The 16,034-nt window shown below is 41.0% G+C and overlaps 1 protein-coding gene across 14 annotated transcripts in view; it reads right to left on the minus strand.

The window, feature by feature from the left end:
• The window catches only part of NPNT (nephronectin), a 77,373-nt gene that overhangs the window by 42,439 nt on the left and 18,900 nt on the right, over window positions 1–16,034 (minus strand). For 2 of the 14 annotated variants that reach the window (XM_042251165.2, XM_012179561.4), the window contains exon 1: window positions 15,884–16,015. The exons of 10 other annotated variants lie outside the window; for them this stretch is intronic. In XM_042251165.2, the coding sequence (XP_042107099.1) occupies window positions 15,884–15,896 (13 nt within the window). In that variant the 5' untranslated portion in view covers window positions 15,897–16,015. Of the gene's footprint in view, window positions 1–1,184; window positions 16,016–16,034 lie in introns of those variants that run through there. 2 more of the 14 variants (XM_060417546.1, XM_060417544.1) reach the window with 2 other exon arrangements.

Genomic DNA, 16,034 nt, shown 5'->3' on the forward strand with positions numbered 1-16,034 from the left:
GCCTTTTGCCCCACTGACCAGCCTGAAGTCCATCCATTTATGGTATTTTCAGGTGCTTTTCAGAAATAAAGGTTTTTATTGTCCCCCTTCCTTTTTCCTTGTTTGTTCTGAGTGGAGTGCCCTAATCTCGGGCACATCAAATGCCCTTGTTTCCAGAGGCCCAGACTGTTAATGTTTCCTACATGTTTAGGGAGCCGCATTTCAAACAAACTGCTATTTACACTTCTACCTAACAGACTATTCACAGAAGTAACCAACAACCTATTAAATAGACTAAGATGATCACAATGCTTATGTGTGTGTATATATATATATATATTTGCCTTACAAAAAGAACACCCTTATTGCACAAAAAGACTTTCTCCTATTATCCTGCTAGCATGAGGTCTGCAATGGAATTCAATACACATATACTAAATATTGAGTAGATGCAATTATTCTACTAGGCAAGTGAGGGGGAGGAGGGAATCACATAGGATATGGAAACTAACTTTGAAGTTTTACTATGTTGGCTGAAAGTTAACAAGAGCTGTGACAGATGAGATGAAGGAATGGGGGAGGGGCAGAGGGTAACTGTGACTGGAGTCCTAGAAAGGCTTCCTGCAGGAAATGTGATCTGAGCAACACCTGAGAGGTAAGAAGCAGAGGCAGTTGAGATGGGAGACAAAGCCTTTCAGAATCGGATGAGGGAAGGACAATAAAGGGCGTTCTCAGGGAGCACAGAGGCTCTGTGGAGCCATTTAGTGCTTAGAACAGCAGATGGGAGCGAAAGATGGCTTGGTGTAAGTCATAAAAGGCACTGGTGGCAGAAACTGCTAGGTTGTTCCTAATATTTGTTTTTCCCTTCTTCTTTAAAATAGAGTGGCTTTTTTTTCCTCTGAGTAGGCGATGAGTTCATTGTTTAGTCGATGTCATGTCTGACTCTTTCACGACCCCGTGGACTGTAGACCACCAGGCGCCTCTGTCCATGGAATTCTCCAGGCAAGAATACTGGAATGGGTTGCCACTTCCTTCTCCAGGGAATCTTACTGACCCAGGCAGGGATCAAACCTGAGTCTCTTGCTCTCCAGCTCTGACAAGCAGATTCTTTACCACTGAGCCACCAGGAAGTCCTAAGTAATGAGTTGAAAGTGAAGTCGCTCAGTTGTGTCCGACTCTTTGCAGCCCCATGGACTGTAGCCTACCAGTGACTCCTCTGTCCATGTGATTTTCCAGGCAACAGTACTGGAGTGGAGTGCCATTTCCTTCTCCAGGGGATCTTCCTGACCAAGGGATCGAACCCAGGTTTCCCACATTGTAATGAGTAACCTATAACAAGTAATGAGTTAGCAACAGACAATTATATACTCTATCCTCCCTGACATATTTGGGTAGTCAAGTGACTCCATTCTGGTCAGCAGAAATTATTGGGTGCAGCTTTTGGAACTTGAAAGCTACTTTAAAAGGTGACTGATTAGTACATCCTCTCTCTTCTCGCCTGGAATATAGAAGTCATGGCTGAACTACAATGGCTACTTTGTGATTATGGGCTGAATCTTGAGAATGGGAGAGAGGCTGAACTAGAAGTCATAATATTAACCCTAAATGGCCATTCTAGCCTTTTAGGACACTTTTGTCAGTGTCACTTGCAGCCAAGTACAATTACAATACAGTATAATTACGAGTAATACCTGACTATCCCGGAGCACAAGGCTGTGGAATCAGGACTTACTCTGTGTTTACCATCAAGCCAGCAGATGCTGGATACACACTAAGGACAGAACTGTTATGACTGAATCTTAGTAAAGAAACACAACTTGTCAAGTTATCTTAAACCTACACTATCATATACTTCAGAAGTATCTAAAGAACTTCACTGCTACATCTAAAAATTAGATGAGAAAACACAGATCCACCTTGAGATTAGAGAAAAATGATTCCCAACTTCTGTGTAAACAGACCCAACTTTTGACAACCCATTTCACTATAATGTGAGTTCTCAGTGGTCAGCACACACCAACCTTCGCAACTTGCTGTGAATAGTAGGTCAAGGAAAAAAAAAATAAGTGGACTATTTTTTTTTTAGCAGTCTATTTCAGAATGATCTTCTCAAAACAACAAAAATAGATGAGACCCTGACTTGTAGGAAACAATGTGTCTGCTGTCGCTAAAGGTTAAGCAGAAATCACTGTTTTGCTGAGCTTCCTATGGATCAGGGACAAGAAGTCTGAGCCACGTGTGGTCCATGGAGGACCACTGGCATCCACATATGATTTAGCAGCTCAAGAAACCAAATTCAGGTGAGGATCACAGGTAGTCAGTGAATGACAGATTCTTTTCCCTGCAAAATCAGATGTTGGAATTAAGGTCAAATGGGCATATCACACTCAAAATTTACTCTGTAACATTCCTACAACACAATCTCCAAAGTGCCCTTAAAATAACCCCTAAACCATTACTTGAACTAAAGAAACAAGTCTCAACTGGCAAAGCAAACATAGTTCTTTAATGGCACATGTTCCTGTTTGACTGCAATCTAAGATTTTCCTCTTAAAAATTCATCCTAACTGATGTAACTGGGGTTCTGAGAGTTGGCCAATGTTTTCTGACACTAAGTTAGACAATGTTATCAAATAAGATAGGGGAAATTAAACTCCCACATCAGTTCTATATAATATCTTATGTAATCTAATCACAGTTGGGAGTCAAGTGCCAACATTTGTTTGTTTTTTTTTTTTTTAAAAAAAGAACACCCTGAGTTGCCCAAGCAGATGTTGGCTCTGGAGAGTGGCAAGGGAAAAGCCAACTCAACCTCAGGTGGTGTTGTAACTTGAGAAGTACTTTCTTAACGTAAATAAGATCATCTTCTGAACCTTAAAAATCACTTGCAATCTTCCTATTCTATATCATGTTGTAACTTGAGAAGTATTTCCTTAATGTAGATAAGATTGTCTTTCAAATCCTAAGAATCACTTGTAATTTTTGCAGTCTCCATTATTTTGCTATTCAGACATGGCACCATTAAAAGCAGAACAAGGAAACTGCTCTCCAGGGTGAGTGATTTGAAAACAACAATGACATAAACTATTCAAGAGCAGGGCAGAAGGATGATTGATACAAAACTGGGACATTTCCTAGAGTCCTCAGGACACCTAACAAGCTTCACAGAACTCAGATATGGATATACTCATTTTAAGGAAAGAGGAATATAAAATGAGGAGTAACTTTTCCAAAGAGCAACTGGCCTTGGAAGAGAGAGTTGCTAAAAGAGGCATTAAGCAAGCCATTGCTGTGTTAATGGGAGCTGGAAGGAATGGAGGCGGAATGTTAAAGGGCTCCACCAAAAAGGGCCTTGAGCTTCCTTTATCATAGGTACCACAAACCCACAGAGAAGAATCCTACAGATCCCAAGATCTCCAGAGGAAAACAACTCTCCAGCCTCCTAATATCCTGTATTCTAGTGTTGAATATCCTATTTTCAAATCTAAATCCCTTCTGTCGTAAAATCTGGAGCAAAAGTGCCTCTGATTGTTATCATTATAAAAGAAAACCTATCTGTTAAACGATCTCATGAATACAGAACGCAAAACCACTTTAAATGACTGATTAAATTTACCCTCACAATATCCATATAAGGCAAGAGAGAGACAGACATTATCCATATTTTACCAGCAGACAAGCAAAAGCACAGAAAGTTAAGTGATTTGCCTGATTTCAGAAAAAAATTTCTTATAATCTTCTAATTCTTTTGGTATTCGGAGAAACTCCAGAAACCTAGCTTTTTGAGTGTATTTGGCAGAGAGGAGAGTGAGGTTATAGTGAAAACACTAACCAGGAAAGGATGAGAGGGATAGAGAATATCAAAGGTAATTAAAGGCATAAAGGTATTTGGGAAGGCATAAAACTTCTAGGAAGAAGTCACAGTTAAGAATACAACCTATAATTTGAGAAAATTGAAGTAACCCTACCAGAATATTTCAACATAAAATGATCTTTTTACTTCACTGCTTGTTAGATACAGAAGCCAGATTCTGAATCATTAATGAAGTATATAGAACTGTTATCTCTTCTGATGTATTATTACATCTATGATTTTTTTGCTCTCACACTTTAAGGAATGTTATTTTCATTAAGAACTTAAACTAATCATAAACTACAGTCAAATATTAAGTCAATCAGTTGATAATTCAGAGTATGAAGTTAAAATAAATAAGGATTTCTGTTCTATATAATGTTATTTTCCAAGAGCTGTCTGGTTAATTTGTCTTTTTAGAAACATCCAATTGAAATTTCTCAAGGGTCTATTTAATCTCTATTTAACTTTTTAATTCCTGAAGTAGACCAAAGAAAATAAGTGCCTGCATCTTTGAATTTCAAACCAACTTTTATTTACTATAATTAAGCACTATCCATTTCCACTTAAGCAATCTTCTTCTGAAAGTATTGTCATTTTTGGTTTACTTGAAATTTTAACTTTTTTCTGTTTTCATTGTAGCAGAACACCGAAACATAGATTAATGCTAAATGAGACTTTAAGAACATTTCATAAAGTATTATTACTTATTTGGAAGTGTGAAGTAGACTTGGGGGAGATTTTCTTTAAGTAGGATTGGGGTCGCAAAGAGTCAGATAAGACTGAGTGACTGAACTGAATTGAACTGAACTGGAGCTACCCCACGTCCAAGGTCAGGGGCAGCTGCGCGGATGCAGGAGGGCTGAGAGGAGCTACTCCACGTTCAAGGTCAGGAGGGGTGACCTCGTCCAAGGTAAGGAGCAGCGGCTGCACTTTGCTGGAGCAGCCGTGAAGAGATACCCCACGTCCAAGGTAAGAGAAACCAAAGTGAGACGGTAGGTGTTGCGAGAGGGCATCAGAGGGCAGACATACTGAAACCATAATCACGGAAAACTAGCCAATCTGATCACATGGACCACAGCCTTGTCTAACTCAATGAAACTAAGCCATGCCGTGTGGGGCCGCCCAAGACGGACAGGTCATGGTGGAGAGGTCTGACAGAATGTGGTCCACTGGAGAAGGGAATGGCAAACCACTTCAGTATTCTGGCCTTGAGAACCCCGTGAACAGTATGAAAAGGCAAAATGATAGGATACCGAAAAAGGAACTCTCCAGGGCGGTAAGTGCCCAATATGCTACTGGAGATCAGTGGGGAAACAACTCCAGAAAGAATGAAGGGATGGAGTCAAAGCAAAAACAATACCCAGCTGTGGATGTGACTGGTGATAGAAGCAAGATCCGATGCTGTAAAGAGCAATATTGCATAGGAACCTGGGATGTTAGGTCAATGAATCAGGGCAAATTGGAAGTGGTCAAACAGGAGATGGCAAGAGTGAATGTTGACATTCTAGGAATCAGCAAACTAAAATGGACTGGAATGGGTGAATTTAACTCATATGATCATTATATCTACTACTGTGGGCAGGAATCCCTTAGAAAAAATGGAGTAGCCATCATGGTCAACAAGAGGGTCCGAAATGCAGTACTTGGATGCAATCTCAAAAACAACAGAATGATCTCTGTTCATCTCCAAGGCAAAAATTCAATATCATGGTGATCCAAGCCTATGCCCCAACCAATAGCGCTGAAGAAGGTTAAGCTGAACGGTTCTATGAAGACCTACAAGACCTTTTAGAACTAACACCAAAAAAAGATGTCCTTTTCATTATAGGGGACTGGGATGCAAAAGTAGGAAGTCAAGAAACACATGGAGTAATAGGCAAATTTGGCCTTGGAATACGGAATGAAGCAGGGCAAAGGCTAATAGAGTTTTGCCAAGAGAATGCACTGGTCATAGCAAATACCCTCTTCCAACTACACAAGAGAATACTCTACACATGGACATCATCAGATGGTCAACACCGAAACCAGATTGATTATATTCTTTGCAGCCAAGATGGAGAAGCTCTATACAGTCAGCAAAAACAAGACCAAGAGCAGACTGTGGCTCAGATCATGAACTCCTTATTGCCAAATTCAGACTTAAAGAAAGTAGGGAAAACCACTAGACCATTCAGGTATGACCTAAATCAAATCCCTTATGATTATACAGTGGAAGTGAGAAATAGATTTAAGGGACTAGATCTGATAGACAGAGTGCCTGATAAACTATGGACAGAGGTTCATGACATTGTGCAGGAGACAGGGATCAAGACCATCCCCATGGAAAAGAAATGCAAAAAAGCAAAATGACTGTCTGGGGAGGCCTTACAAATAGCTCTGAAAAGGAGAGAAGAGAAAAGCAAAGGAGAAATGGAATGATATTCCAATTTGAATGCAGAGTTCCAAAGAATAACAAGGAGAGATAAGAAAGACTTCTTCAGTGATCAATGCAAAAAAATAGAGGAAAACAACAGAATGGGAAAGACTAGAGATATCTTCAAAAAAATTAGAGATACCAATGGAATATTTCATGCAAAGATGGGCACAATAAAGGACAGAAATGGTATGGACCTAACAGAAGCAGAAGATATTAAGAAGAGGTGACAGGAATACACAGAAGAACTGTACAAAAAGATCTTCACGACCCGGATAATCACAATGGTGTGATCACTCACCTAGAGCCAGACATCCTGGAATGTGAAGTCAAGTGGGCCTTAGGAAGCATCACTATGAACAAAGCTAGTGGAGGTGATGGCATTCCAGTTGAGCTATTTCAAATCCTGAAAGATGATGCTGTGGAAGTGCTGTACTCAATATGCCAGGAAATTTGGAAAACTCAGCAGTGGCCACAGGACTGGAAAATGTCAGTTTTCACTCCAATCCCAAAGAAAGGCAATGCCAAAGAATGCTCAAACTACCATGCAATTGCACTTATCTCACACACTAGTAAAGTAATGCTCAAAATTCTCCAAGCCAGGCTTCAGCAGTACGTGAACCACGAACTTCCAGATTTTCAAGCTGGTTTTAGAAAAGGCAGAGGAACCAGAGATCAAATTGCCAACATCCTCTGGATCATCAAAAAAGCAAGAGAGTTCCAGAAAAACATCTATTTCTGCTTTACTGACTATGCCAAAGCCTTTGACTGTGTGGATCACAATAAACTGTGGACAATTCTTCAAGAGATGGGAATACCAGACCACCTGACCTGCCTCTTGAGAAACCTATATGCAGGTCAGGAAGCAACAGTTAGAAGTGGACACGGAACAACAGACTGGTTCCAAACAGGAAAAGGAGTACGTCAAGGTTGTATATTGTCACCCTGCTTATTTAACTTCCATGCAGAGTACATCATGAGAAACGCTGGGCTGGAAGAAGCACAAGCTGGAATCAAGATTGCCAGGAGAAATATCAATAACCTCAGATATGCAGATGACACCACCATTATGGCAGAAAGTGAAGAGGAACTAAAAAGCCTCTTGATGAAAGTGAAAGAGGAGAGTGAAAAGGTTGGCTTAAAGCTCAAATTCAGAAAACAAAGATCATGGCATCTGGTCCCATCATTTCATGGCAAATAGTTGGGGAAACAGTGGAAACAGTGTCAGACTTTTTATTTTTCTGGGCTCCAAGATTGCTGCAGATGGTGACTGCAGCCATGAAATTAAAAGACACTTACTCTTTGGAAGGAAACCTAGATAGCATATTAGAAAGCAGACACATTACTTTGCCAACAAAGGTCCATCTAGTCAAGGCTATGGTTTTTCCTGTGGTCATGTATGGATGTGAGAGTTGGACTGTGAAGAAAGCTGAGTGCTAAAGAATTGATGCTTTTGAACTGTGGTGTTGGAGAAGACTCTTGAGAGTCCCTTGGACTGCAAGGAGATCCAACCAGTCCATTCTGAAGGAGATCAGTCCTCGGTGTTCACTGGAAGGACTGATGCTGAAGCTGAAACTCCAATACTGTGGCCACCTCATGCAAAGAGTTGACTCATTGGAAAAGACTCTGATGCTGGGAGGGATTGGGGGCAGGAGGAGGAGGGGATGACAGAGGATGAGATGGCTGGATGGTATCACCGACTCGATGGACATGAGTTTGGGCGAACTCCAGGAGTTGGTGATGGACAGGGAGGCCAGGCGTGCTGCTCCTCATGGGGCTGCAAAGAGTCGGACTTGACTGAGCGACTGAACTGAACTGAACAGTAGCAATGATCACACATAACACCCATATATTTGTTTCCAAATACCATTCCACAATAAAACCAGGGCTGAAGCAGAGAGGCTGGAATATTTTGCTGTGACAAAAAGCAAAGGCATACTCAAAAAATTATGGAAACAAGTGAAAATGACATAGGAGCTACTAGGAAGTGTTCCCACTAGCCAAATTTGGCATAATTTGAGCACCAAGAAGAATAAGGATAGTAATTGATAACAACTGAATAGTCAAGGCTATGGTTTTTCCAGTGGTCATGTATGGATGTGAGAGTTGGACTGTGAAGAAAGCTGAGCACTGAAGAGTTGATGCTTTTGAACTGTGGTGCTGGAGAAGACTCTTGAGAGTCCCTTGGACTGCAAGGAGATCCAACCAGTCTATTCTGAAGGAGATCCATCCTGGGTGTTCTTTGGAAAGACTGATGCTAAAGCTGAAACTCCAGTACTTTGGCCACCTCATGCAAAGAGTTGACTCATTGGAAAAGACTCTGATGCTGGGAGGGATTGGAGGCAGGAGAAGGGGACGACAGAGGATGAGATGGCTGGATAGCATCACCAACTCGATGGACGTGAGTCTGAGTGAACTCCGGGAGTCGGTGATGGACAGGGAGGCCTGGCGTGCTGCGATTCATGGGGTCGCAAAGAGTCGGACACGACTGAGCAACTGAACTGAACCGAACAATAAAAGAATCCATGGGTCCAGAGTGATTCTATAAAGAAGAGAACTGAGCTCCTCTTTACAGAATGCCAGGAAACATGCAGAAGGAAGGACAGAATCTGAAAAGATAATTTTACAACCACGACTGAAATAATTTGAGTAATAATTATCCACAGATGTTAAAACTTTCACTAGGTGAAAGTTTGTTAGGGAACAGAATATTCAAAGAATGTCAATGTATCACCCCATAGGGTACTTACTAATTACAAAGAGAAGGTGCCTTTCAGTGGAGAAATCTGGTAGACTCCTTAATCAAGTGATCAAACTTAGCACCACCAGTTACAGAATAAACTAACATTATGTGCAATGGGAATATCATAATACATGATCACCTGTGTAATATTTTTGCCAAAAAGGTTTAACCAGCATCTAATAATGAGGAAACTTCAAATTCAGATCTAGAAAAAAGTAGGTCTAGAACTGTTCTAAGGAATGTCATCTAAATGAAACATCTATGATTGGCTCTGGATCCAAAAAAATCCATGAAAATCATTTGGAGATAATTTGGGAAATCTAATCATGGACTGTTTGCTACATAATATTATTGTACATATGTTAAATTTAAGTGTGACCTGGCATGCATGTTAAAGTATGTAAATACAACGAGCCATCATATCTAAGTTACTTTCAATTGGCTCATTAATTGTGTGTGTGTATGTGTGCAGATAAGAAGGGGGGCAGGGGTGGGGAGAGAGAAAGCGAGGGGGAAAGAGTGTATGTAGCATACCTGCAAATGTGTAATATGTTAACAGTTGTACATGAAAAGTACACGGCTATTTACTGTTACTATACTTTCAACTCCTGTGTGGATTTGAAATTTTTCAAGTACAACAATGGGAAAAAAATTTATAAACACGTGTAGGATGATATGCATACCTTGACAAATATTACTTAATTACTCTGACAAGTATTTCTTAACTTGTGAGCTGTCGTGTACTTAGTGCACTCTGGAGAAGGGGATAAGGGCACACACGCTGGAGTTAGACCCCTGGGGTCCCAGGTTTACCTACGCAGAGTGTCCAGCTCTCTCTGCTCTGAAATGAAGACTATAGGTTGAACCAGAGGAAAATGTCAGCACTGCCAATTTTTACTTAAAAAGTAGTAAGCCAACCGGTGGAATATAGAGTTATAGGTTTATGGGGATGATTGAATGAAAAAATCCAAATAAAGTACTTAGAACAGTAGCCACCTCATAGTAAGAGCTCAAAAAATATATATTTATAAACAGAATTATAAGAACAAAAAGATGAATTGCTACAGTGTCTAAGAAACCGTATTAAGGACTAGGGATAATAAAATCAGTAAGTGATCAAGTCCTCACCCTCAACTAAGGAAGTCTAGTAAGGAGAGACAGAAGTAAGCAAAAATATCTTAATAACAGATATGTGTAGAGGATACAGGAGAGGAAGTGGTCAGTTACATGGCTTTAAGGGAATCGGAATCAGAAAAGGTTTTGGAAAGGAAATAGTGCTAACAGATTTCTTTCGGAAAAAAAGAAACTTACAAAACACCGATAGCATAATGTAAGAATTCATTGAGATTATGGTGAAACACAGACTTCCAGGTGGTGCAGTGGTAAAGAATCCACCCCCCAGTGCAGGAGATGTAAGAGATCAGGTTCGATCCCTGGGTCAGGAAGATCCCCTGGAGTAGGAAATGGCAACCTTCTCCAGTATTCTTGCCTGGAAAATTCCATGGACACAGGAGTCTGGTTGGGCTACAGTCTGTGGAACTACAAAGAGTCGGACATGACTGAGCGCAAGCAAGCAATGATGAAAGACATATCAGGTGAAAATTATATTTGTTTTAGCTAAGGAGATGATGCTCTAATTTTGAATAGGGGTACTGAGCAATCATCAAAAAAAGGCCAGAAAGTGTTAAAGTAACCATCACCACTTCCTTCAGTGACCAAAATCCTTATGTTTAAAGAGTCACTGACAGACCAGGAGTTGAGCCATTTATTAACCATTTTTAAAACGCAACCAGCTTTGTGACTATACACAGAAATGCAGGATGTGAGGCATTTCGTCAGTGCGGCTCACTTTTTTTTTTGTTTAAAAGAAAGCATTACTTCACTAATTGTTCCAAATGTATCTGATGGAGGACCTTACACAGAAACTTGGAAACAAACATCCATCAAAAAGGGATTGCTTAAATAAGTGGTGGCACAAGGGTCTTCTTGCCTCCAGGATTGTGGACTTCAATTCAGGTATCATCTGCTATTAGAGGGACCTCACTAAAAACAGGCTTCACCATGATTTCATCATGCCGTTCTCCCCATACACTCCCTGACTCCCCTTCATGTTTACTTGGAGCTCATCATGCCGGTTCAAACATTTTGTATGGCATTCAACACCACATTTCACAATCTGACTCCTGGCTATCCCACCAGTCTCCTCTCCTCTCAAGTCATATCCACAAACAGACCCACTAATGGTAGTTCCCAGGAAATCACATACTCCAATACTCCCACGCTTTTACACAGACTGTTGTTCTTCCCTTTGTTTGCTGGACTAACATCTAGACAGCTTCAATACTCAGCTTAAATACTATTTGCTTTAGCCCCTCATTCTGATTTTGGGGCCCTCCTCAGTGCTTTCATAAACCTCTGTGTACAACTCTGCCATAAATTATATATATGTGTGTGTGTGTGTGTGTAATTCACACACACACATACCATCCTATAGTATCACAAGTATTATTCTTACCTTGCTCCTTCACTAGACTTTGAGCTCTTCAAATACACAGTATCTGCTCTGAAATTTCACACAGTCTCCTCACAAAGACAGGCATGACAGGTGTACAAGGTGTTAAAAGAATACAGAAGAAAGAATTTCTCAGCAGGCAGGCAGGAGTAGGGAAAATGTCAGGAAAGGCTTGCAAGAGGAAATGTGAACTGAATCTTAAAAGATGAGTAGGAATTCACCATGTGGATGGGTGAACGGTCTTTATTCAGAAAAAATAGCATAAGCAAAGCCAGAGGCACGTGAAACAGCAGAGGGTCTGGCAGCGCAAGGGTAGCCCACTGTGACTGTGTCCACAAGGCAAAAAATAGTCCTTCTAAGATAAGGCAATCACCAGCTTAAAGACTCTCATGCTCAAAGAATCAATATTCCATCCATAATGGCGAACAATCAATCGATTGTAAGAAGTAGGTGTCACAATCAAACGACACTTTATGTGTTTTCAAGCGTGTACCTTGATTTAAGAACCGTCTTCAAGCATTAAGATCTTTTATACGATATGTGGTAAGGTCATAAGAAAGGCAGACAAATTAAATATAGTTATTTCCCCAGTAAGCTGTTTTTCCTAAAACTACAATCTGCTTAGTAAGATTACATCATGTTCACATTTTTTATTTCTTTTATATAGAAGTGCCTGGTCCTTATACCTTCAAAGTACTGACCGAGCTAAAGAGGTATAAGACACAGTCCCCAGATTCATGGAACTAACAGTCTAGCAGAACAAACGATATAGATCCACAAAGAATCCCAACACAGAGCAGGATGAGACAGGTGCCACGCCAGCGCTATAACTCAGTGTAGAGAAAGAAGACACTTCCTGTCACTAAAGTCAGGAAGGCAGAATGAAGGCGGCCTCTGAGCCAGGACCCACGGCAGGGTTGAGTCACAGTATGTTCTAATAAGAAAGAACATAAACTTCTAACATAAGTGCGGGCTTCCCCAGTGGATCAGCTGGTGAAGAATCTATCTGCAGTACAGAAGCCACAGGAGATTGCGGGTTCGATCCCTGGGTCAGGAAGATCTCCTGCAGTAGGAAATGGCAGCCCACTCCAGCATTCTTGCCTGGAAAGTCCTACGGACCGAAGAGCCTGGGGGGCTATAGTCCAAAGGGTCACGAAGAGCCAGATATGACTGAGCGACTAAGCACGCACACACACACACACAAGTGTGGCTATTCATTCCTAACAACAATTCACTCTGAGTTGAGTATCTGCTTAGAATTAAAAGTGATTGTGATGGGATACAGAAAAAGTTAACCAAAGGGGAAGAAAGATAGAATGTTTTAAGAGAGTGGTTCTCTTTTTCAGCCCTTGATATAAACAAATGTTGAATTACTCATTTCTTTTGGCTAAAGGCCAAAATGGTAAACTGGAAAGAAACTTTGTGAAGAACCAAAAACTGTCAGAGAACATTTCAGCCACATGCAATACAGTATTTTCCTTCTCCCACATTCCTCAGATTCGTTTAATGTTATTCTTCTATGGAGGACGTTGTGAGGATTATTAATGTTGACTGAAGACGATGGTGGGGAAGGAAGGTGTGAGTAGGACAGAGGTGAAGAGATCATTCAACCCCAGCCGGTGCCCCACTCAGACCCGCCCTTGAGCTCTAGGCCTGGAATCCACCCACGTATCACACCTCTCCACGTCCGAGTCTCACAAGAACTTCCTCGATGTCACAGCCAACACTGAGGTCATCCCCTGAACTTTCTCCCGTGTTCTCTAGCCCACCAAAGCACACACCAGAAACCTGGGCATCATCCTTGATTCCATCTTCCTCACACCATTTGTACACCATCTGCTGCCATTTCACTGAATGTGAAATAACTACTGAACTAAGTGCTTCACATTTTTTCACTTGATCTTCATTAAAAACCCTATAAGGTTGAGTTCTTATCTATATTTTACCAAAAAAGAAGCTATTTCCCAGAAAGGTCAGGTAAGTTTCTCAAAAATACAGGTCTGGTAACAGCTGGGTCTAATCAGGAAGCCTGAATTCCCCGCCCCGTCCTAATACTCACCCCTCCATCCTTTCTTTTTATTATCCGTCAATCCCTATTTTTCTCTGCTCCCACCAGTGTCGCTTAAGATAAAACTCAATTTCCCGCCAGGTTTACTGTAACAGCCTCTAGCCCTGAGCCTCAAAAGGCAATCTCTTAATTGCCAACCAGAAAAATGTTCAGCAAGTGGCCCCAGAACCCAAGTGCCTACAGATCCTGGGCATCTGTCCTGAAGCAATGAGTTCTATGATAAAATGGAGTGCATGCTTCGTCCAACAGGGCAGCACTAAGCAACTCCAGCCCACCAATTCCTTGTAGCAAGAGGAGCGACTGATTTATTAACAACGCCTGATCATTTTTCCTTGGAAACACTGGCACCTATTTTAAAAAATGTTCCAGCTCTCTGTGAGCAAAACTAAATTCACCTGTATGCCAGATCTGACCCACTGCATGTGTGTGTATGCTTAGCCGTGTCCGACTCTTTGCAACCCCATGGACTGTAACCCATCAGGCTCCTTCTCTCCATGGGATTTTTCAGGCAAGAATACTGACCCACTAGAACCAGCTTATAACTTCTGAAATACAAATCTGATTAGGTAATTCCCCTGCTTAAAATCTACATAACGCTACTCTCCAACTCTGGGATAAACACGACTCTAAGATGCCATCAGAGGCCTTCCACGAGTCAGCTCATTCCTCCCTCTCCCATAGCATCCGTCATCAGATACCCTTCAAACACACACCCCAGTGCCCAGATGAAGGTTCTTACATTTCCTGGAATGTGCCTCTAACTCTGGCTTCTGAAGCTTCAATGTATTTTTTTGTCTGGCCCGGTGTCCTTCACTTGACTTACCCCTGAGGATACAGCTGGGCCACCAGTCCATCCCTCTTGGCTGGGACACTGCCCACTGCGATGGGCTTTCACAGTGCCTATCTCAAAGCACACTTGCATCAAAACACACCTCTCATCCAATACTGTCTTCATCTGTGGGCCTTCCACACGGACAGGAAATGACATCAATGCCTGCAGCTTCATCTTACTGATGTCTGCAGTGGTTGGCCCAGGCTGAGATAGGGAATAGCCCTCAGTATGTAGCTACGGAATGAATGAATCAACTGAAGCCCACTGAGTCTGTGAAATCTTCCTTGATCCACTCCGGCAGAAGTAGTTCTTCCTCTAAACAGCCTCAGCTCTTTAATCCCTAACTCTTGCCTACTTTAGAATCCTGGAAGGAATAAAAGACAACCATCTTATCGAATCAGCTCCTCCCAAGCAAGTGTCCATGTTTTACTAAACTTGGATTAAACTTTTACTAAACGTCTCTCTCCCAGCCCCTAACTTAGCTCCTTAAGTTTAGTAAAGCTCTCAAATGTGTGTCAAATAAGTCTCTCTTTGTCAAATAAGTCTCTAAGTAACTCTACATGTAATTCTACAATCCAGTTCTTCCAGTTCCTTTTCCCTAGGCTAGGTAACCAAAACCATACCTCATTCTGACATGGAATGGATGTTATTAAAGAAGTGGAGAAGGAATGGTTCAGAAGCACAGGCAGTTACCCAATGACAATTTTTACTTCAGACATGAATAATTTGAGAAACTTTCTACTACCTCCAATGGATTATTTCCAAATGATGGGCATGGTAAACACAATGTAGTTTAAAACATGCTATATACCATGGATGCTATCATCGACCCTGGTAAAACACCATTTCAAAGTTCAAACACGTATCAAGAACTGTTCTGCATGAGGAGGAGGCATTCTCCTGCTGGCCAGCAACAATCCTGCCAGTAGGTTTAAAGATCAGGAAACTGTGGCGCAGAAAACTCAAAATATCTAGTATGTCACAGTTGGCGAGTCACAGGAAAGAGTCCTGAGCCCACATGTGCTGGGGACAAAACCCAAGTTATATTCTTTGGCACTGACTCCTTAACTTCAGCCATAGCTCTGATAGTTAATCCTACAGCTGACAGTAAATAGAAGATACATATGCTTTGATTTTTTTAAGTCTCTCTGAACAGAAAAATGTCTTAACATTTATTTCCAAAACTATCAAAGCTTGTTCCCAAATGGTTTTATTAAAATCTCCCCTTAAAGACACTTTCTCTGACATGTAAAAATATAAAGTACATTGTCTTCTTGGTACCAAATCCATAAAACAGAATTACACATATTTCACCAAAAATTTTCAGTTAAGTATCATAAGGATGATTTGTCAGGTGACATTGTTCACTTTCAAAAATGTTTAAAACAAGATACTTCTTATGCACCAAAATCATAGCATGAACACTCCTAGGTGCTAGTACCACATCTAACATATGTTACACAATAAAAAGATTTCTTACCTGATTTTTCCATGGAGAATTAATGAATACGAGACACAATTCCCTCAGGTTAATGATAGGATGGTGTTAGTAATTTCTTTTGGTGGATTATTATTTTTTTTGCTTCTTTAAATATTAAAAATATAAACTGTCCTTTAGGTTAGAATGGAGG

The sequence above is a fragment of the Ovis aries genome, chromosome 6 (assembly GCF_016772045.2).
Source record: "Ovis aries strain OAR_USU_Benz2616 breed Rambouillet chromosome 6, ARS-UI_Ramb_v3.0, whole genome shotgun sequence".
In the NCBI taxonomy this organism is placed as follows: domain Eukaryota; kingdom Metazoa; phylum Chordata; class Mammalia; order Artiodactyla; family Bovidae; genus Ovis; species Ovis aries.